Genomic DNA, 24,687 nt, shown 5'->3' with positions numbered 1-24,687 from the left:
TTTGTAGGTTAAACGTTTAGAGCTAACAACGAAAATGAAAAATGAATTATAACATTTTATAACTTTGTCAGAGACGATAACAAAGACCAAAAAGATGGCCGGTAGGAACAAATAGTGTACAAGCAATACAAGTAATACAATGACCGACTCGGGAAAGTGGAAATTTAAACTTTATAATTTATTTTTGAAAGAATCGATTAAAATTTGTGCTTTAATTGAATTTCGAATGATCTACTTTCAAATTTTTACCACTTTCGAATTCAGTAATTCAAAATACCAACACAAGAAAAACTAAAATGCTATTTTTATTTTTTTGTTCTTTTTACAAACTAAATAATAAATCAATATAATACATTATTATACAATAAAAATATGCATTTGTTGTAGCGGATATCAGTACATACCTACTGGAAAATTAATATTGTAACAAAGCTTTGACGATTTTTTTTTAGTTAATTTTTTTGTGGATATATTTCCCAAGAATAATTGTCAGACTGCCGAAAATAGTATTTTAGTTTACCATAACATTTAGTCTATATGAACTAAATATTATACAATTTGTTTATCAAGCGAGGGCGCTTGAACATTGCAACGTGTAATCTGTCTTATACACGAAATTAAATAATATAAATAACAAATATCAGGTATATAATATTTAATCCAAAGTTAAAAGGTTACAAAGAGACAGAGGACGAGTCCATATTATTATATAAATTGAACGTGATTATTGCTTATCGCCGCAACTGGCATTTCGGTGCAAAACCCAACTATACCTTTTTGGGAGTTGAGAAAATATTATGCTCTTTGATGTTTATACTGGCATCAATATCAATACTGGCTTTCTAATATTTTTTGTTTCTCCGAAGTCCTATTAACACTTATAATAATAGCAATAAGTAGGTATAGCATTGTAGCATACAATAGTAATAACGTTGCGGTAAACTGACCGTCTAAATAGAAAACGAACAGGCACAATAGAATATACATTTTAAAAAATTATGTCTTTTCAGTTCCTTTTTAGGTAATATGTATAGGTAAACCCGGAAATTTCACACGACGCCTAAGGTCCGGGAACGGTTAAAATTTTCAAGGAATTAAATGAGCATATTGTGTTACTATATTCATTACATTAGGTAATAGGTACCCTCCTATAGGCTACTCTCCATAAGGCCTGTTGTTGGGATCAAAAGGAATAAATAGAATTTCATAATCCGATGACAAAATCTCAGATGAACAAGGAAAACGCTCTCTGTTTTTTTTTAACACAGCAAACATTCTACTAGATTGTTGTCGGCGACAGCCAAAAATCATCCTCAGAAATTCCAATAGTCATAAATGGGTAAAAGACAATTTTGTTTTAATATTCGTTGTTCCATTTTGAGTTTATCTCTGAATCTGGCTTTGGTCAATGAAGCTAAAACAATCTCATATTTTGTAAACTTCAACAAACGAGCTTAAGAGTTCTTAGTGTTCCATTAGGTTCAGTGTTAGCTTTTCAATGTTTGTCCTGTGTATTTTTTTTTTTATACCTATGTATAGGATTTACTAACTTCGTGTGTTGTTTCCGTTGATTTGCCACCGTCTAATAACATGCCTAACACATTCAAACATTTAATGTTAAAACGTTTACTCAATATTATAAAATATACCGACTGGTGATTATACCTATATCATTTTTTGTGTTTGGAATGTTAAACAGAAAAAATATATCCAATTCCGTTCAGTCTGTGTTGAAAACTGGTTTCATTTTCTTTTTTGTCTAAATATATTCAGCTTACATTACATTTCAGTATAATAAATATCTTACATAGAGTGCACACTGGAAATTCGACAGAGCAAAATATGTAGATAGTGTAGTGAAAAAAAAAATCCACTTGAGATTTTGTGCAAACAAGTTAGTTTGTTGACCCGTGTAATAAATTATTTGTGATTTTTTTTTTTTTAAATAATAAATTAGCTCTCAAAAAAAAAATGTCAACGTTGAACAGTAATGCATTGAAATTTAAACTAATTTTTATTCGAAAAAAACTGCCATCTGTTTGGCAATGTACACGGATAATGTTTATTAATATTATTATTAGCTGACCTGTTTTATTTTTTAAAACCATATTTATTAGCAATATTATCTAGATTTGATCGTGTCAATGTTTTTGTCAAATTTGCTTATGTCTACACAATAATATGTATTGTTTCTATTTACCTAATATAATATAATATTTTAACAGCCCTCGACCGTCGTGGCGTCGCCGCTTTGACAATACAAAAAAAAAATTCAATAAGATGAAAAAAAATCGTGCAACGTTTTCATTTTCATTTTCTTCGAATTAGCAAACAAGTAATAAACTAAGCAATAATAATAAGTTATTTTTAAGTGTCAACATTTATGTGTTAAAACAAAATATTTAAAAAGGGATGATGTGATCATTTCAAGAGATTTTCTCCTGGGTTGGACAACTCAAATTGTTGCTCGTCGAGTCGCTTTCTTTGTAGAAAATCGTTGGGCGTAGTATGCAATATAATATTGTTGTCTTATTTGAAATAAAAAAATGTATGTGTATTCTATCCAGTTTTTTAAGAGCGGTACTGTGCAAAACGATCATTAGCCGGTGTAAGAACCGGTATAAGGAAAAAGGGCGATAAATGGACGGAATCTACCTATCTGGTGTACCTATACAGTACCTATACATACACACTATAATATTATTGTTGTAGCTGTGTATACCTGCGACCAAGACGTGATTCCCTGTCTTTGAAACGGCACAAAGTTTTTAAAAAAGACTTGTGCACACGCTAAAACCGGATTTCTGTGTGCCCGTTCAAACCGGCCAACAAAGGAGCAATGATAAAAACCATATTGGTTTATTATTATTGCTAGGTATAATAATATGTATTTCCAACACGAGTCGTCGTCTTTATCTGCTGTATAATATTATTATGTACACTGGACGAGGAAAGGTCGCATTTGTAATATACATTGGAAGAAAATTATTACTTGTGCGCGCAAACACAACTGCAATAATATATTTTAATAATACATAGGTACAATATTGTGTTGAACGCCAACAGTTTGCTCCAACACACAAATAATAATAATAATAGATAGCGATTGTGTGCTTTTCTGTTGCTATTGAAAAATCAATTAGAAACTTTAATGAGGTTTGGAATTTTTATAATTATTTTGATATTACATTTTCAATTTTTGCGTTTTCAATGCTAAAACGACTCCAAGGTTGTGTGAGAAGACTTTTTTTTCCATTAGTAACCGCAAGCAGAGAGCGCGACTGGCCAACAACAACGCGCTTACCTAAATTATTAATGATATTACATTTAAAAATTCTGTCGGGTAAAATATTGGCATCCGAAAATGGTAAAACAAAAATAAAATGAAACGAATACACAGGTAGGTTACCGCCTTATAGAAAGTACAAACGTTTGAAGAAAATAATAAGATACAGCTCTGCACACGACATGTTCTCCATACAAACGACCGGTCTTCAATAGTAATAAATAACAATCCGTTTGTAACTTGGGTTTTGTTGATTTATTCAAAATCGGGTTGACCGAAGAAAACGGTTTAATTTACAAACCACCGCTCTTGTCGAAGAGCAATTTTTTTTTTCCAACGGTTATATTATTACAAACGAATACAGAGTTTTGGTTGACCTGGCCTAGAACAGCTACTGTGTCTCGGTTGTTCTTTCCCGGACAGCAAAAAATGTACGACTAGTATTTACCAAGTAGGTATTTGTCAAGATATTGAAGATATGGATTTAGAAAAAAAAGTATTATTCTTTTTGAATGCAACCATCAACGTATCAACAAGTAGGCGAGATGTACGATTGTCCAGGCCAATATGGTAATACAACGATTCGTTTTACAATATTATTTTTCCATACAAAGCAAGTAGGTACAGATTTTAACGATTCTACACTTGCAAATTAAAATGAGAGAGGGGAAGCTCGTTCCACTTGATATCATAATTTAAATTGGAAATTAACTGATAACGGCCGACCTGTGTATGCCCTATGTATAATAATAATATGTTCTAATCGGTTTGGAGTTTATACGCATTGTGTTGTCTGTAACTTATTGTAAGTAAGGATTCATAAAATTTCTATAAATATTATAATATGTAATGTTGAGATTGATAAGATTAAAATTTAACTACGAAAAACAACGCTGCTGAATGATAAATTATTCGTTTTCTATTTTAAACTCGAATACACATTTTTTCGGTTGTTTTTCACTTGTTTTGTGTTTCACATAGATACCTATATTTATGGATACTTTTGATTTGTTTTTTTTTTTTATTAAATTCTATTACATCATTGCTACAAGCTCCAATATTTTACTTAGTAGTACATATTTGGTTATTTCATTTAAACTACACAATATTATTATCTGTTTAAACAACCAGTGTGCTGTATCGGTAAATAGTACTTGCCAACTAAACGGTCACTGTTTTACCGTGTACGCTGTTTTTTTTCCTTCAACAGTCACAGTCTTGTCTACAGTAATCTCTCTACTGTGTTTATCAGTACAGTATGGATATAAATAATAATAATCGTTTAAGACATCTCGTGCAGACTCTTTTTTTTTTTTTTTACTTTTTTCTAATGCAACCGAAAGCTGTTATTCATTGTTCGTAATATTTTGTGAACACAAGAGAGCACGTTCTCCGTGTTGTTATGTCATCTCATTGAGTAACAATATTGTGTATACAAAATATCCGTCACCTGGTTTCCGGCCAATTATTCGTCTGTGGCAAAAAAAAAAATGATATATATTTAAAAAAATTAAAAATCATAACTCACCAAGCGTTTTGTTCGGTTTAAATGAAAGGTCAGTGTCAACTCACCTGGCACCACCAGTGTCGTCGTTCAGGTTACAATAAAATTATTATTACTGTACTTAAACGGATGGAATAAAAAACAATATTATTCACGTTATAATAATCGTACAACTCCACTGTGTCCACTGCACTGGGGGGGTCGTTTAAAGGGAAAAAAATAGCTTTTTTTTTTCTTATCCCGCCGGTAAACGGCACAAAGGAGTATTATTAATCGCCGAATATTAATATTGTCCTCGTGACTATATCTCATTCATTTTTTTTCTCACCCCTGACCGTACACATTCTTTTCAGAAATCTGGCGATGACCGGTCATAATATATATATATATTTTTTTTTATTCTAATAAACGCATAATAATATTGTAATTTACAATGCTAGAATATAGAAAGAACCCGTCTAGGTATAAGGTAGGTGTATTTACCGAGAAACTAATTGACGTATCCGCCACAAGTAACCCAACCGCGTTTTGCCCTAAGATTGTCATTAGTGTTATTATGACCTGTTGACGAAAAGGTATTAGTGTGTCAGCAGCGACGGCGATAACTTTTTTTACTCGACTGATTTATTAATGTTTTTTTTTAGTTTTTCAATGTGGCATAGAAACTTATTCCCCCTCTTTTTTTTTTTGGCTCAGTTTTGAGACTAGATCTTAAAAAATTACATTGGTAAACAATTACAGGTGAACATATTAACAATAACAAGACCGTACACAATTCAAGGACCTCGGTGTTTTTTTTTTTTTTTTAACTACCGACTAAGGATTTTTTTTTACGATTCTAAAAACACTTTGTAATCGTGCTCGTAAAAAAAAAAACTACATCTGTTTGCGTGTCGAATACTAATACTTAAAACCTGGAAGAACATAATGTATTATTATATTGTCAAACACCTCATAGTTACATACATATAACGGCTACAAGTGAGAAATAGCGGTACATCAATTACAAAAAGCTAATATTACATTTTGGTTTATAGTTGATAAAAATACCATACCTACATTTTGGGACGGTCCAGTTTCAATTGTTTCAAATCTTAAATTCGACCGTGTGAAGTATAATATTTTCTGATCCGTTGTCGTGTACAAAGAAGCAATAAATATCACATTCGTTGGCCTTCCTCCAGCGCATGTACGTGGTCAGGTTAAAAAAACTTCAGTTCTAAAGCCACGGTCGAACCCGAGAAAGATTTATAAAAAAAAAAAAATGAATTAAATTACAACGAGAATCGAATGAAAAATTGCATACAAACAAGATGTTATTGAAATGGAAGTTGTACTTAGAATTTCTATGAAAATAAACGTTTATAGTTCATTTTTTCTAATAACAACATAAAAAAAATAGCGGGTTATGTTTTACTCCATAAAGAGAATTGTAAGCTTAACAAAAAAAAAATTGAAATCCCATCAAAAAGTGACTTCTATCCAACATTTAAATACACTAAACAAGGTGCCATAAATTGTCTCCTAGATTATTTCTACCGAGTATGATAACGTCTTATTATTTTCCACTATAAATAAATAATTACAAAACAGTCTATTCCGTTCAGTCGTAACTTAGTCAACTAAAGAGTTATTTATAATCACTTCCTACTTTGTGTGCTGCACTTAAATCGTGTGTTTTTTATTTTTTAATATTGCTAATGTGAACACGGTAATAATAATATGTACATGGGTACTACATAGATTCATGAGTAATGCAGCCGAGTTTGACCTTGAAATACATTGTCAAAGGACAAAATTCCTTATAAAATATCATTGGGAACAATGCACATTTTTAATATAATATGCAAATATGTTTGTCGGATGGCAAATTCACATGGTCGTAGCACCCGGGGCGGCGGGGGCGAAGGAATAGGCCACACACACACGTGATCGGTAAAAAAAAACCATGGCAATAATAACTTGTGTAAGTATTGTTTTATGCGCATAATCAAAACGGTATTACATTATTATAGTCTTCGCCCGAACCGGGTTAGCCATCGGTCACGACGCGACCGGTTGCTGCTACTTTTGATACGCGCTGTGCAGTGGCCGCATCCAACAGGTTCGAACGGCCGTACAGAGTTTAGACTGTAGTGTAATATATAGGTATATAATATGTATCATAGTGCATGTGATAATATTACCATATAACACAGCCAAAACGGGTGCTTAACGGGGCTATTTTGAGTAGCCCTCTCCGAACAATTTTTTTATCAAGTTTTCTTATCCAAAATTGATATATACATACATATAATAGCACCTTGTCAACACAGTAATACACGAATTAACAGCTTTAGATATTGCAAAGAAAAACTTGTTCGATTACCTTTCGAGGTCACGTTATTTTGATTTTTTTTTTTTTTTTTGTGGACCTGTGAAGTGTATTAGAGAATGCATGCGTTTTCCGGTCAAATCTTATATCGGTACTGAGCACGGACAGCAATAACCAAGCAGCCCTGACCGCCGTGTTTACCACCTGAGGGCACATCCGTCGGTGTGTGTGTGTGTAAATATGTGTATTAAATACACGTAATGATAAGTGGCCGCCGGTCAGAGCTGTATTCCCAGGGGATAATCGGACGGACGACCGTGGGAACGTATCGTCAGATCGACGACTAAGGTGGTGGTGGTGTTACATTATAATAGTAATAATAAAATTATATTATTACCGTGTTGACGTCGGGCTGGTCGACGAATCGATTGTGCTGTCGAGAAAAAGTATAGAGAGAGAGAAAAAAAGGGGAAAAAAGGTTTGGTCGACGGTATTATTGTACACGGTATTGTACCTATTAACCTATGTGTTATATTGTTATTTTAAAATCCAAAAAATGACCATCTCTATCGAAAAAAAATCCAAGTACTGTTATCGGTCTTTAACCTAAGAAAACAAACGTCTCTATTTGAATTTATCGTCGTGGGGTAGAAGGCAACAATTACTACTATTTCCAATAGAGAGCTGCCGGTTAGGTTTGGCCACCGACTTGATTTCAGGCGAAGGTTTAGAAACTTAACGATCTCATTATTGTAGCCGTCGATCTAAGTAAGAACTCTGCCGAGTTCGGCTAAACCGCAAAAATCCAACGCGCTATTACCACAGAGATGAGATTTAGTGAAAACGCAGAATCGTTTCCGGTCACTTGACACTATACGGGAACAGGAAATTATGCACACAAACAGTACTTGCCCGATTGTAGTGCTGACCCTGCTATACTTGAACCCATGAGGATTTATCTAATGCCACCCTCGGTTAGGTTAGGATGCTTTTTAGCTGAACTCTTACCGCGCTCATCCAGTAAAACTACACCGTCCACCAAACAATACACCAACACCACGGTGCATCGCCCTCCTGTATGTCCTTGTGCCTAAACAAGATCACTGTTTTTTAATTAGTACAAGATTGCATCATAAGGCTGTAGAAAATCACCAACATACATTCCCCGGCTCGTTCTACCTTTTAATTAGGCGCACACATAATTTGCAATTTGCGTACCGTGTTTGAAAAGCAAAACGCTTTTTGTTCTCGGTGTAGACGACCTGGCAAAGGAATCGGTTTCATTAAAAAACGGTCTATTGTGATTTCAAGGCAATTCGGGCAGTGTACACCACTTAAACAATAGGATTCTTGAGCTCCGGCAAATCACATTATACAAGTATAATATTATTAATATGATAAAACCTACAGAGAACAGAGACTTCCAATGAGTGTGCGTGGTGCGTACATACTTTAACGCGCAACAAATTCCCATTAGCGATGACGAATTGTAAATTGTTATTATTTTTATAATATTTTAATTGCATTTAATTCCGTTATCGGGTTTCTCGAAGATTCAATAATCCAATCTTCGAGCAAAAAAAAAAAAATAATAATAATAACACTTAAATGCAGATAGTTACAACGTTATAATATGCATTTAATAATTATTACAAATTATACACACATCACATAGCCGGCGAGATAATCATACTGATCATTTTTTACATCGCTACACGCAGCTGTACCTACTTTTTTTTTGGTTTTTAAATAGTCCCACGGCTTTGGGACATGTGTACAGTTAAAACTTGAAACCACTCGACTGCGGTTTCAAGATGAATAGGGTTGATCTTCGGATACAACACTCGCCGAAAAAGAACCGAACGAAATGCTGGTCATCAGACACACGGGGGATTGGCGTGGAAGATAGATCATCATCCTCCTATCTTGTTTTGACAAAAACTCCGGCGTAGGCATATTATACACTGTGCCATAGTGTTTTGTGGAATTCTATGTGTGTGTAGGCGTATCAGTTGCCCGCGTGTGACGGTCAATGTGCAAACGGTGCGCTGATACGGTATTGCGGCACACCATCGTATTAGGTATAAACGGACAATTATACATCATGTGCCTGTGCCCAGACGGTTCGAACACGAGATGTGATAATAATGTAGAAAAAAAAAAATCGAATTTTAATTGTTCAGCAAAGCACAATGTATACAGTGCAAGACACACATTTTCTACTTGTCTCGGCTCAAATGTGTTCATGAATGGACGACCGGTTTTGACATCCGCCGGCAACGGCTTCCACCAACGCGTTTTTCGTTCCAGTCGGCTCGTCCCGATAATAATAATAATCATAGCATAGACCGGTGGCGTGATAGGTTTATTATACCCGAGTGACAATAGTACTGTGTGTATACGGTTATTTTTTTTTTTCGTTGTATTATCACTGCGAACGGGACGAAAAAGCTCACATTAATTCGGAAAATCACAGAGGTTGGCTTCAATCCAAAACGTACTTTTTCCATTTCTATGAAAATTGAGTTGTACGTTGATTCTTATAGTAAACTGTACGGGAGTCGAATAGTGAAGTAATTCTTATGCAAAACGCTCTTTTCCCAAAGAAAAAGATGATTGGATTAACATTATTACATTCCAAAACGGCTCCTTTTCCCATAGTAATAGTAATGGGTAATTAAATATTTTTTTCCAAAATGGACTTTTTTTTGAACAATTTATACTAAAAAAAATTATATTTAATAATATTTAATTTAGAAATATCTTGTGCCACACGTTCTATTAAAATTATAAATAATTTAAATTTTAGTAAAATGTATTTATCTCTTTCCCATCTTCATTACAATGTGACTTTGTGATACAATTTCCCTCCAAAATCTTATCAAACTACAGTTATGATAACCAGTCATCATAAAATTGTTGTCAACAATATGATGAAATATATGTAGAAAAATTAAACAAAACAAATATTACAAATTAACTAATTTTGTGATATTTTTACAGACTTAAATAAAGGCAATAGAAGAAAAAAAATACTGTACTTTTATTTTATTTTAAATTTTTTTCAAAATAATTGTCTACTTCCGGACAAGGACCGTTTTGCCGAAAATAAAATGTTTAAATCCTAAAAAAAAGCATTAAAAAAAAATAATTATTAAGTAAACCAAAGGTTTATATAAATCAATTAAAAATGTTTTTTAAATCTCGAGTTATGATCTAAACTGTAAAAAAATGTCGCTAAACATTAAACTTGCCACAACGAAAAAGTAGAAAAGAGGGGTACGTTTTGAATTGGCTCGGACCATCCTTTCTTCCAGACAAGGCTTCTCTCCTCCCGTGTGGGTTTTTAAAGGTGTTTTTGAGAATCCCCCTCTACTCTGCTGCAAATGCACAAATATCAATAACCATCCCTCGTGATATTTTCGGCACTGATTTATCCTTCTACCCCGGAGGATTCATTTCGACAGAGCATATCTGTGATCTGTGTCGTCAGCGTTTACCGTGACCCACAATTCCGCGTGTACCTGCACGTGACCCCGCGGTGCTAAGTATCCCTGGGAAACACATGGCCAAAACAACTACACCTCCTACCTGTGTGCACACCATATGCCGCCGTTGTAACAAACAAAATATACAAAAATCTCGGGTTGCACCGAGAGGCACAACCGCGGAAGGACCCACAACGTGTGTACGTCTCGGGTATAAAAATTAAATTAGACACCAAACAGCCCCGAAATGAAGCCGTCACAGTCTCAGCGTGTCCGTTTCAGTGAAAAAAAACGCGTAGGAATTTCCAAAGACACACAAAGTCTTACTTGGAGAGACCGACTGTAACGATAAAGAAGTCAAAAAGAAAATATCCCACACAAGACCGCAGCGCAGGTTCATTCGTCTGGACAGGATTCTTCTCATTATGCGTGTATCTCATTCTTTCCCTCGCTCGGTATAAGTATATATTGTGTATTTCGTCCTTCTCTACCGCAGATAATAATATAATAATATAATATGTGCGTGCGTGCATACATACATACGGAACATGCATAGGTACACACACACACAGAACCGAACCGGTTTGGAAAAAAAAATCATCTTTGAAAAGAAAGGAAGGAGAGAGAGATAGAGAAGCAGCTTACCTACGCATATTATGTGCACGGGTCTCCGCCACACGGCTACGGCTTGTATAGTAGTTTCCATAAAAAGGATAGCCGCGCATCACAGTGTCCTCTCTCTCTCTCTCTCTCTCCATATTTCTCTGTACACAAGTTTGATGACTTTCTGTGACGACCAGCAGCAATAGCCGATGTGTTACTACCTACCTACCTAATATGGTGTTTTCACCCGTTTTGTGAAAAACAAAAGGTTCAGGCGATTGAGCTGCAACAGTTTTGGTTTTTGGATACATACATTGGCCGAAAAAATATAATACACACATCACATCGACGACGGTGAATGGATTTTTTTGTAGTAGACGGTTTTCTTCACTGGAACGAATTTTAAGGCCGACCATCTTACACGGCAAAAGTGCATTGCGCATTATAATAACATAAATATAATATAGGTGTAATTATACATCATTGTTACCTCTGTCCTACGCGGACGGACCTTGACTGCGAGCGACAGGAAAGAAACCGAGAGAAGGTAAGAGTGTAATGATATTATTATAACATTATTATATTGAATTGACCGGAACAACGTTTTTTTTTTTTCCACAACAAATAAGACGGTGTCCCTCAAAAAATGAACGCACTGGATGGATCGTTTGTATTGGTCAGCTTCCGTGTGTGTGTGTGTGGCCAAGAGAGAAAAGCGAACAATGAAAATATATAAATATCATTTTCTGGGCTCGTTCACAATAATTATTAGGTCAACCGCCGACTGGGGAGAAAAACCAATGACTATAATTAATTAATTTTACACATCTTGAATTCACAAACAAAATCGCAAGAGTCATTTGGTTTTAAATAAGTTACAAAGAGATACGACAGACCACTATTTGAATTAATGACATTTAAACAAAAAAAAAAACCAGCACATTTGTCAATTATTTATGTGTATATTAATTAATTAATTTGCAAATAGCCCATTATTAAAGAATTAACTAAAAACGATAAAACCGCTAGTATAGAAAATATATGTCGATAAAAATATAGGCTTCTAGGCGATAAAAAACATGTATTTTTGTTTTTAATAGTAATGTAATGGTATATTATTATAAGTTTTATTTGTTTGGACCCACGAAACAGTTTAACCATATTAAACTTGGTTTTTTTTTTAATTTACAGTCCTTAAAACCGTATAAGCACATCGGACACCATTTACTTTTAAGGAAAAACTTGGAAAGAGTACATCTTTGTTTACCGACAATTGAAAAAAAATAATAGAACATACTACTTAGATTACAGATTATGATTTTAAAATCACTGATCTAGGTACTACCTAAAAAAGCACACATTCATTCAACATGAACTTGTTTTTTTTTTTAAATACCTAGTACTAATTACAAATACAATTATCGAGGGTTATAATGAAAACCGTCTATTAAAATGTTTAATTGCAATTGCAGCATTTTTTTTTTCAATTTTATATTAAAACTAAATCAATAAAAAATAACTCATTCCCACGGTTTTGTTTACACGGCTGTTAGTCGTCAATTACCGTTCGTTGGCCTTTCATTAAAACAAAGGCTTGAAGTAGTTTTTTTTTTCTGAACGCTTTGGAGAATATTACAAAAACCCGACAAATTGTATGGTACTTTTGGCTTTATGTATACTCTGAAAAAAAAATACAAACCTACCCACATGTTTTTTTGACGGGATCACAATCGTTGACGCTTACAAAATATAATCATTTTCAGCCATCGTTGTCCGTATGGTGACCGGAGCTTTTTTTTTCTTTTCCAAAGACTTAAATCAAAACGATTAAAATCAATACAAAAATGGTGCAATATTTACATGTGTAAATTGTTTAAGGTCAAATGTAATAATTGCAGCTATATTATGAACGAGTTCCCCCTTCACCGACGACGATGACTAACACTAGGTACTATCAGAAATAATACCGTTCAACCTGACAACATTCTTTAGTTATTAGTCAACTGCCAACCTACTTACCCAACACACTTTACATTTTTGAAACCTTTTTTTTTTTTTACACCACATCATATTATGTTATCTGTTACCACACCGAGATGACATTTCAATGTCTTGTGCTTACTAATTTTCGACAAACACACACAACAATCGTCAAAGTTGTTACTAACTACTGCGATAGGTTGTATATTATATACTTGTCTAAGAAGACAAGTTAAAAAAAAATAAAAATAAAAATTATATCAAACAGTTGATTTTCACTTTATTATTAGGTGTAAATACATATACAAAATTTATATTAAAAAAATACATATATACCTCAGGTAAGAGGAAAACATATTTTTACCATCCACTTTGTGTAACGATACACATGTTCCTCCGTACGCAAAAAACCTATTCTTTGCGATTCGTTTGTCGTAAGAAATAAAAAAAAAAAACACCAGACTTGCATATACAAAAAAAAAAAAATCTTTTATTTTTATTGTCTCGAACGTAACAAGAGTATATTATTTATTTCTCTACTAATATAAATAGTCTTATATTGGCAGTCAATTTGGGCTTAATTGACATATTATTATTATCATCAATGTCGCGTGTGCACTTGTTAAGACCACACACACACACACACACATGACACCGTTGTCGTACACCGAGTGGACGTAGTTACTTAATATGTATGTATGTATGTATATAAAAAAATGGAATGTTGAATAAAATGATTTTGAGCTTACATATATAAAAAAAAATAATTCGTCGATATGTGCGCGAGTACATCAAGAAAATAATATAATAAATTGTATACATACACATATAATATAATATATTATGTATATAGTACAAAAAGGCACTTATGGAATTTTCTTTGTCACCGTCATCATAATATATAGGTGTACATGACATATTTAAATAATAATATATATATCTATATATATATATAAATTGATAATAATTATAATCTTAAATACCTAAGACAAAAAAAAAAAAAAAAATCAGTATTAAAACTAAATCTAAAAATTAATAATTATTACAGCTAATTAGCATCACATATATGTTTCATGTTTATGTTTACAGAAATTAATTTCATAAATTACATTCACAAGGCCCGAAAATTAATTTATTTTATTTTAATGACGTATATAATATAATATATATACACAAAATTGTTTTAGAATAGAACAAGATTTTTATAAAAAAAAAAAAATTGTACTTAGTTTGTGCGAAATTCGGTTTTATACGATTAATTTAATTTAGGAATTTCTTAATCTCGACGAGCGTAATATACTTATAATATTCATTATTATTATTATTAAGTCCATAACGCGTGGAATGTTTTAACGATATAATTGTTTATTTTTTTCTGAACACATTGTTTGCATGAAATGGAAGACACGGGAAAACATAACTACATTATTTTAATTGTAAAAAGTAGTAATATTAATAATTCATATTAATACTAAAGCTGCTCTAAAGTATAATCGTAAACAACGGTGGCAAATTAAATAATCGGCAACGGGTTTGTGCTCGAATGCATCTCAGCGGCCCCCTTTACACTGTCAATACCGATTAAATAATTTAATAAAAAAATTTAAAAAAAAGAGCCGTTTTCGTTCACATGTACAAAAGTAAGCATACCTACTTAAAAAGTAAATTATATATTATATGAAAAAGTAGCGTACAAAATTACGGTTAATCGGTTAATTTCGAGGGTAGTTTCTAGGGAAGAAACCACACTGCGCCTTAATATAATTACCAAAAAAAAAAAAAAAAAAATGGTCAAATTTCAACACCATCCGATAGTATATGTAACAAAATAAAGACTTAACACGCCACTTCCCTAGAACGGAGTAGATGGCTGAGCAGTAATCTGTTTTTTTTTCTTTTTCATTTATATACAGAAAAATGAGACCAACGATTTTTTTTCTTTTGTACATTTTAAATGTTTAAATAAAAAAAAAAAAATAATAATAATAAATTAATAATAATAATAATAATAATGATAAAAAAAAAAAAAAATCATATAAATCGTGGAATATTAGGCTTCGAACTGTCAATAGTAATTTAAAAATCCGGCGATAGGTTAATCGTGAACACATTTTCTTTTTCCGTTTAAACCGCACAATACCCACAGTCTCCAGAACGGAAGTTAAATCAGGGAGAAAAAAAATCAATATATATATATTTATATATATATAATAATAAATAGTGCCAAAAAGGAGACGTAGGGGTAAGATAACATATTTTGAAATAAAAAAAAAAAAAAAAATTGTCTAAATTATTGCTTATTCATTTTCTCTGAACCGTGTTTTCCTAAGCTAACAATTTGTTGGTTTTTAAATTTGAGTACTTAAATACAATTGGTTGTTGTTTCATCGAGTCACATTTACACGCTCTCCTTACCGTCCAATTTCTTGGCCAAGTCCGACACGAGTTCTTTAAAGATCAACGGGTCAATGTTTTTGCCCAACTGGTATAGGACGAACCAGTCGCCGATCTGGCATTTTTTGGTGATGGTCTCCACCTCGTCTTGGGGCGCCAGACGCGATCGGGCTCTCAACAGCAACAATCGGAACTTGGGCATGACTACGACGGCAGTGCGGTACACCAAGTTGAGGCCGCTGAGTACGGCGACAAACAAGAACCAGAACCACAGGAACACGTAGATCTTTTCGTTGACAATGTTCAGCGGCAACACGCAGAGGCCGTCTAATTTCTGGATCGATCCGGACGGACCGTATTTGTGGAATGTGCACTTGGTAACTTTCGGGAACACCCTGGCCATCGGGTCTGCCCGGTCTTCGGGTTCCATCTCGGTGAAGCGCAACACGTCGGAGCCGTACGTGCTGAACTCGCCGTCGAGGAAGTAGTCCATGAAGAATATCTGGGCGATGACGTTGACAAAGTTGAGGAACTCGCACAGGAAGAAGCGGATGGCGTAGAAGTTCTGCGTGTGCAGGTTGGTGGCGAAGTAGTCGATCAACAGCTTCTTGCGATCAGTCTTGCACTCTTCGCTGATGATCGGACAGTTGAGGTCCAGCACCAACATCTTGATCCGGCCGCCCTCCCACGTCTTCCACATGTACCTCGGCAGGTAGAAGAACATGGCCTGGAAGAACAACACGAAGCACACCCACTGGTAGTACTTGTGGTACTTGACCTCGTCCTCGCCGTCCACATGCGACGCTATGCCCGGCTGGACGACGTCCTTGCCGATGCGGCCGGCCACCCGGTTGGGCACGGTGAACGTCGAGTATATCCAACAGTACGTGTCCATCACGTTCAGGGGTACGTCGTCGACGATGCAGTCGATGGGGTCGCCGATGTACTGCCGGGAGGTGACCAGCAGCGAGAACGCTACCAGGATGATGACGGTCGCCTTGTAGTGCAACCGGAATATGTTGTTGTCTATGCATATGTTGTCGATCTTCAACAGCCCCTTGACGGAGCCGAACACGTCAAACATGGCGGTGCCGACACGCTCGTCTCGATTTTATCTCACAATGGACTTCGGACCCACGACGGGGGCGCGGGCAAACACACACCACACACAAACACGCGCGACACAAAAAAAATCACCTAGGTTCGGTAAAATTGAATTTTAAAAAAAAAAAATAGAAAACGTATAAAAAACGGTTACACTCGAGTACGAAAATCGGTATGTGCGTTTTGGAACAATGTTACCCCGATGGCGTATGAGCGGCGAGCGTCATTTGTCGTTTGGAGGGGAAGCGGCGCGCAACGATGGCGGTTAACTGTACACGCACGGCTCTCGCGGGCGGCGGCGGCGGCGGCGGGTACGGACGGAACGCACAAATACATGGAACAACGCGGACGTACGCCGTTCGTGGCAGTCTCTCGTGGAATGAACTGTGTGGCACGAACGCGGCGGCGGTCGCGTCCGCACGGCCAGCGGCAGTAGTGGGGCGGGGTAGTGGGGGTTCTCACTACCTCGGGTCAATGGAGTCGGTGCGCGGTGTGTGCATTCGCCGACGACGGTTCTGCGCGTGCGCAACGGCCAACGGCGGTGGCTACTCGTGTGCGTGTCCCGTACGCGTTGCACGCGCGTCGCTGTAAAGACGTCGTCGTCGTCGTAACCAACGGAACGAGACGGCCGCGGCGGCGGCGGCGGTGGCGGGGATGTGGGGGGAGGCGGACGGACGTCGTCGGCGCTGCGACAATAATAATAATAAATAATATAACATTCGAGGAGAAAAAACCCAAACCGGTTGTGCGCGTCTTGGAAATGGCCGGGGTTACATATTATGCACGCGCATTCCACGCTCGGCGTGTCGTCTCGGCGGCGGCCGTAGTACAGCCGCCGCCGAGTAATACAAGGTGCCACGGTGTGTGTCGACTGGCGCGGTCGACCGACCGGGCGCTAGCGTGCCGTCCAAATGGGTTCTCAAAGTCGTCCGTGCTCCACGAACTGCGGTCGTGCCCGTTTCATTGTCTCGGAATCCACCAAGACCTGTCCCGGGTACTCCGCCCAATTATTGGTCGGTTTTTCTTTCTTTCTTTCAATTACACAACATACTAATTATAATTAGTCTGCGTCAAAGACAACCCCTTGTACGAATTATTATGATGCAGCGCGTACATTGTATTCGATATGTAAGATAACATAGACAGCGTTCCTTTGTAATAAATCATTAATATCTTTAAAAATATCAAGTAGTTATCTTTTTTTTTTATTTTGATAAAGACTTGCATTGCCGGATACAAAATGAAAATATTCGGCCACAATATTGCGCTTAAACAACAATAATAATTACATTGACAATCGAGACAATGATTCCTTCCTGGAAAATGGTGAAAAAAATGAACACATTTTTTTATTACAATAAAACGGATCATCTAACCTTGTGCGTCTATTGAGCCAATTTCATTAGCACTAAACATTATTGGTGACGTGAAAGGACAGAAAATTTAACCGTGAACGCGGTATTATTGTAAAGCAAATGTCAAATAGGTCGTGGTTAGTCCGGACGGGTAACAATAATACACGCCAGTGTTTAAAAATTAAAAAAAAAATCAATTTTACAACGTTTTATACGAATATAAAGTGTTTGTGTGTGTTTCAGATTTTCAAAACACGGATAAACATCTATTAAAACCACCATTAGGAGGAAAGATACATTGTATTTTGCAATCCTCCCTGAACTGACCCAACTCAAACTAACCGAACCCCAACCCAACCGGATTCGACCTTTCCTCGCTATGTTTTTGCTATTTTTATCATAGTACACTTGTAGATCAACCACATAGTACTTAACGCCACCCGACACGAATTGTACAGTACTACTTTTTGCATCCGTGTTATTTGTTAAGTCAGGTCAGGGTTGACTTTGAATGCCTACTACATACATACTTCATTAGTGCTTCGTTAAACAAGTGTAACAACGCGGTGGTGGTTATGGTCGAGTTGAGGAAAGGTACACATTATTGTTGGCGGTTGAAACGTGAAATGTTAACTTTGGTAGTCTGTCAAACTTGCAAGCTACTTAACTTCATTACAGATCGGTTTGGGAAAAACACAATTTCTCGTATTAAAACTTCTCGCGGGGACAATATAAGACAATAATAATATGTCTGAACGTACACAAACGATGCACGCACACAGGTATTTATTTTTTACCTTCATCTCGCCCCGGCTGTTGTATAAAAGCGGTACGGACGGTCATTAAATTTATGCGTGGGAAATTTGTACACCGTCATTGTTATTCTACTTCTCGGGTTCCCATACAAATCATTTTGCCTCGTTTAAACATTTCTCTCTTTCCACATTGCCACGAATAATAATCGATTTTATTCCATTCCATTTAAGGGGTAGGTGTACTTACACATTGGGGCATACCTGTGGTGGTGGTGGTGGTGGTTACACATAGTTTTAATTAGCAACAATCGGTAGTGTGAAAGTTAGCAGAAATCAATAGCAGAAACATCATAACGAACCTAGGTCTAAGGATTTAGACAGTTAGGTTAGGTCAACGGTTGAAAACCGTTGTAAGTGTTCACGCCGAAAAAAAAAAAAAAATGTAATGCAGTCAGTGCAATCCTTCAGTCGAGGAAAACCCACCCTAGAAAATATCATATGTACGGTTTGCCGTTGGCCCGATTTGTGTGCGTAAACTTTTTCCACGGTTTCGGTTAACAAAACGGTTTTTGCAACCATAAGCGTTTCACAATACCGCGTGCACAATATTGTTATTGTAGTTTGGCGAATTTCGTTTTGGATCGTGCCCGTTGCCCGACCATGACATGATAACAGAGTATTACCGTAACACTGTTTTGGCCCCCAACCCCACGGGGGGGGGGGAGGGGGGCACGTACGCGTTGTTGGATTCGGTTGGTAAACACACAATTTTTTTCACTTTCTCAGCGTCGCGTCCAAGTTAAAAAAAAAAAGACAAATTTTTTTTTTTAATCGAAATTTTATTGCTGCCCCGACCCCGTCCGGGTATCTGCCGTCGGTCGTGGTAAAACGTGTCAGATCGAAATCGCCGGACAACCCAAAACGGGGGTTGGGCACATTTTAATAATATCATATTGTATATATGTCTCCGACATATTATTATAGCGCCCACTACTACCGTGTCTGTATTGACCGGCCGCGGCGGCTACCGTTTTGCCGCGCGTCTCCCGAGTCGGGATTGTAATAATTGTAATTGTAATTGTAATAATTATCGTCGACGTGCAAGAAGCGAGTCTGCGAGGTTAACGAGTTTCTCGTAATGGACGGCCGCGCGGCCGACACGACAACGGAGAGAGAGACCCGGACGGCGGCCACTAGTCACTACCACTACTACCGGAGTTACACGCGTACCGGGTAATGTTTTTTTTTTTGTGTTCGCCGGCCAACGAGGAGGGGGCGTTGTTGCCGGTCGGGTCGCCCATAACGACGAACGACCCAGGTGTAGTGCGGTAGTAACGTTTACCGTGGACCGGCAGAGACCCGCAGCTGCATCGCGCGGTGCGTGCCGCGACGGCTCGCCGTCAAGGCTCGACGAGCAGCAATGAGTTTTTCAACCAACAAAGTTCAACACCATAAGTCCTCGCAAGATTTCGACCAATTATAAGACAGAATTATTGGAATAAAAAATGCGATGCACAGAAAATGAAATTATTATTATATTGTATAGTTTAATGGGTTTATCCGTTTATAATTGTTTCACAACACCCATCCATTTACCTGGAATATTATAATAATGTATCGTTTACAAGTATTTAAAGTGACCTACTTGTACAGGATAAATAATTATTTTTTTTACATATACCATATACCTATAATAGCAATAAATGCCTAAAGGTAATAATACATTTATTGCTGCAATGAGTATAATAAATAATTATTACCGTCGTTAATATTAATATACGATTATTATAATACACTCGTACCTGCCAGGTAAAGCAAGACTTCATTATAAAGTATTGAACTTTGAATTCTAATTAATATGTAAAAGTTGGCTAAAGAAACATAAACTTATTTCTACTACAAATTATGATAAACAAGCTAAAAACGCTCTGTACTAGAATTCTTTGTAAGGTATTCTTTTCGAACAATAATGGTTGAATAAATAAATAATTTAGTATGAAACTAAATTATTAAATTCGTATTTTCATTTACATTAAAACTGTGAATTGCCTGCAAAAACATAAAATATTAAATTTTACAAAAGATCCAACTGATGATATCAGATTATCATACATACTGTTAGTACTTTATTTTTAAATAATTAATAAATTCTAGTTTTTATTAAAGTTGATAAGCAAATTCATTATTTTAAAATAATCGACCTGTCTTTATAACTAAAATACGATTAATTCGGAAAATGTATACAAGTTGATATTAATAAAACTGTGGCATGTAAAGTAAATAAAACAAATTGCCATGGAAAACAATTTGTGGAGAGCGGAAGTCATAAAAATAAAATGATGAAAATAGAGTTTAATAAAAGTAACTAAAAGTTTTTTATTGATCAACTGCATAACACATATCGCAAAACGTCAACAAAAAAATACATATTAACTAAAAAACAGAACGGGTTCCTCCAGACGTTTTTAATTATTTCATGACGTGAAGTGTTTAGATTTCCGAACATATTTAGGCATGACTGAAACTGAACTCTCGCCAGTATGTGTCACTATGTGCTTATTAAGATTTCCAGAGTGTAAAAATGTCTTCTTGCATATATCACACGGAAAAGGTTTCTCTGCTGAGTGTGTCATAATGCATTTTTTAATTGATCTGGTTGGTTTTTCTTTAGTTTGAATTTGATTATATTTCATAGTACTGTTGAGTGTATTGCTAAAAAGAATAGTAATACAAATATTACGATAATAACTTAATAGTAGTCAATCTTTAATGAAAGATTTTCCATTTTTATACAATTCTTACTAAGTGAAATGAGGATGCACACGTTTGTCCTTGATAACTGCTAAATCTTGGTTTTCTTTAATTTCCATCTCAGATACAAAAAAACAATCATTATCGATTTCATCGACCTCCTGTTTGATTACAGCCACGGTGTTTGGTTTTCTAACTGATGTTTCCTTATTTTGAATTCTAGTTGTTCCGTAGTCTGATCCAACAAAACTTAAAAAAACAAGTAAAACAAATAATATAACGATATTCTGAACATTTATATCAGGTAATGATAAACACAAATATTTTGATTAGGATTTATTCATTGTGATGTATTTATAAAAAAAAAATCCTATTTTTCAATCTAATGAACAACATTTCCTTGCCAATGCACTATAAAAAACCCAATTATAAAACAAATTTGAATTTTAAAAAAGTTAATAATTTATCAGATGATACTAGTCTAGGGCATATATGATACATCTAAAAAATATGATCAAAATCGGAATAATTCCCAATTATTATTTTTTTATTTAACAACTATTCGGTGTCTTAAACAAATCCTTAAAATCCCTATTGGTGTATACGTATAAGAACAGCTACCTATAATAACACTCTTCCTTCCGCAGAAGGATTAAATATATTATACGTCTTAATCGAAGTAACAACAATGAATTATACAACATGATTGGAATTTCCAATAACAGCTAATGTGATTCCAATTCGAGCAGTCCAATCATAATATGGTGATTTTTATTCAGAACAAATCTCTAATAATTTTATAGCGATGCGCACAATATTAGAAATAGAATTGCCGTTTGTTTTAGCGAAGTCTGAGTAGAATTTATTATCAATAATAAAATAATAAACTATGTATGTACGTTTAGCAGCATATTTGGTAGTTAAACGTCATACATCTCAGCATAGTAAATACGAAAAACAATACATTTCAAAATGGTATATTGATCAATGTATTATTTCTTACGGTAAAATATCTTACGGATTCACATAAGCTATTGTGACGTGATGGAAAAATACACATAATATGCAAAAGAGCTGATGAATGCAGTTTTCCGGTAACACGACACGGAGCCACTCGACTCTGATATATAACCTCCTTGCGATTTATGACCATAGTATTGAATAGTAAACATTGTTAACTGTAGAGTGTAGACGTTTTAATTATGTACTTTACAGGATCTATTGTTATGTGTTGCTATTATAACCATTACGTCATAACTCATAATACACGACACAGCATACCCGGCCGCAGTTTAATCCGGTATCGGTATCGGTAACCTAACCTAACCTAAATTGGTATCGGTTATTGTTACCTGGTATCCGTGAACGGCGCAACCGCGTTTATATAGTGTCGTTTTGCCACGTTTCCACATCGAGGCCCTGTGGCGCAACGGATAACGCGTCTGACTACGGATCAGAAGATTCCAGGTTCGAATCCTGGCAGGGTCGGCCGAAACTTTTTGCGCGTTTTTCGACGCCCATTTCCCGTCGTTTTACCCGCCCACCCGTTTCCCATATACACAACCACCTCCTAAAGGAATATGATAAAAACCACCCGCTTATCCGTTTGTAACTGATGGGTTTTTTTTTTAACCAATGACTAATATTAAATCGTTGACTGCCAAAAGAGGACAATTCTTCTGACGGTCTTTACAATTAAAAAAATAATACCGTTTACCGTTGACTGGAGTTCTTAAGAAATTTATACTGCAATTTTATATCGTATGTCGTAATAAGGCATTATATTTTATTACACCGGTAAACGTGACCTAAAGGAATACCCAATGCACGATAACATTTTGTTTTTGTATTAAAAGAATAAATAAATTTAAATACCTACCGGCAACGGACAAACGATCGGTGTAATAAATAACGAGTACGCGACAGGAACGTTGCAAATCGTGCGAATTCCAAAAATGTTTCCTTACATGCGTCATAGGGCTCTGCAAACAATCCCGACGATTAATCTGCTTTTCACAGGCCACAGCAGATTTACATTTATCGATAAGTACACACATAGGTATGCTGAAATTTTCTTAATCTTTGAACGTAGTGTACTCACAATTATTTTAACCGATACTATCGCGATAGGGCCCATCCTTGATCGAAACGCGAATCATTTTGAAAAATGTGTTCTTCTGAGTACACTATTTTATTAATCAGTGTATGAATTTGTATGAATCATCCGGTTTGATCAAATAAAAATAAAAAATCGCCATCGAATCGATGAAAAAACAAAAGTCGAAACGCACGACCGGTTTTCGTCAGTTCAACAGCGACCACTTACCAGTTACCACAAAGGTAATGGTTACTCATATACCTACCACCGTGCAGTCGGCCAACGTATAGGTCAATCTCAAGGTTAGAACTTGAAAGACTCCCTGTCGCGAATACTTCTTCTTCGCGACGGGTTTCAGATAAATTACAAGACACCAAAGCAAGTTCGCGTAAAGCCGATCAAACAATTATAATATAATCTACCTATACCTATATAATATTATAACTATAGGTACACGTTTATACACAACACGGTATTATTATAATAACCTTCGTGGATTTCACATGTGAACACAGAAGAGTACAAAATACATATGTAAACGAGTAATGTTTTTCTAGCGAAAACAACTACACAATTTTCATTTGTTTTGGAGGTGGTAATTTAAATAATTTGGCGATGATAATAAATATTGTCATATATGGCAAAATAAATTTGTTTTGTGAAAACTACATAATTAAAATGTAACAATATATTTCTATGTGTCTCCTCGTACTCTTTCTATACATTTTACAAATTCTACCCATACCAGGCAAATTTTTTCAAGTCGGCAGTTGAGTAGGTTTCTTTAATAAAATACAAAAACTGACACTTTAATACTTCTTTATTAGAGTACAGTAATCAACTTTTTGAAATTTAGATACGTTGTTTAATAAAAAAATAATGTATTTTTATTTAGGTAAGTTCTCTGTGAAATAATTTATTTATAATGAGTTTATATTTTTCATGGAAATATATTTTATTAAACAAACATGCATTTGATTTTATGATTAAAATTGTTGTTTTTTAAATGAATAATAATTATTATTTATTTAGTTAAATATAATTAAAGTTAATTG

At 35.4% G+C, this 24,687-nt stretch overlaps 2 protein-coding genes and 1 non-coding gene across 6 annotated transcripts; 1 reads left to right on the top strand and 2 right to left on the bottom strand.

The window, feature by feature from the left end:
* Nucleotides 1-13,430: 13,430 nt before the first annotated feature.
* On the bottom strand, nucleotides 13,431-17,067 carry LOC126843008 (innexin inx2). The gene has a single exon (XM_050580302.1). The coding sequence runs from the start codon at nucleotides 16,651-16,653 to the stop codon at nucleotides 15,574-15,576; it is 1,080 nt and encodes a 359-aa protein (XP_050436259.1). The 5' UTR covers nucleotides 16,654-17,067; the 3' UTR covers nucleotides 13,431-15,573.
* Nucleotides 17,068-21,237: 4,170 nt separating this feature from the next.
* LOC126843293 (zinc finger protein 177-like) lies at nucleotides 21,238-24,177 on the bottom strand. 4 transcript variants are annotated; one of them, XR_007686404.1, is made up of 4 exons: nucleotides 23,636-24,177; nucleotides 23,414-23,516; nucleotides 21,586-21,783; nucleotides 21,238-21,495 (listed from the first exon to the last, which is right to left on the bottom strand). XR_007686404.1 is itself a non-coding variant. In XM_050580712.1 (3 exons), exons 1-3 carry the CDS (start codon nucleotides 22,236-22,238, stop codon nucleotides 21,258-21,260), a joined length of 519 nt encoding a protein of 172 aa, XP_050436669.1. In that variant the 5' UTR covers nucleotides 22,239-22,336; the 3' UTR covers nucleotides 21,238-21,257. The 4 variants fall into 4 exon arrangements, 1 of the variants encoding a protein (XP_050436669.1); XR_007686405.1 differs by lacking the exon at nucleotides 23,414-23,516 and having other exon boundaries at nucleotides 23,636-24,174; XR_007686403.1 differs by having other exon boundaries at nucleotides 23,414-24,173.
* Trnar-acg (transfer RNA arginine (anticodon ACG)) lies at nucleotides 22,950-23,022 on the top strand. Its single transcript has one exon. It is a non-coding gene; the product is annotated as a tRNA-Arg (tRNA).
* Nucleotides 24,178-24,687: the final 510 nt, after the last annotated feature.

The sequence above is a fragment of the Adelges cooleyi genome, unplaced genomic scaffold (genome assembly GCF_023614345.1).
Source record: "Adelges cooleyi isolate 19-005CV unplaced genomic scaffold, UGA_ACOO_1.1 ACOO_flye_CR_arks_rails_tigmint_CR_PRNA_574, whole genome shotgun sequence".
NCBI lineage: Eukaryota > Metazoa > Arthropoda > Insecta > Hemiptera > Adelgidae > Adelges > Adelges cooleyi.
Note: the sequence above shows the minus strand (reverse complement) of the source record. Positions and strands in the feature narration are given on the sequence as shown.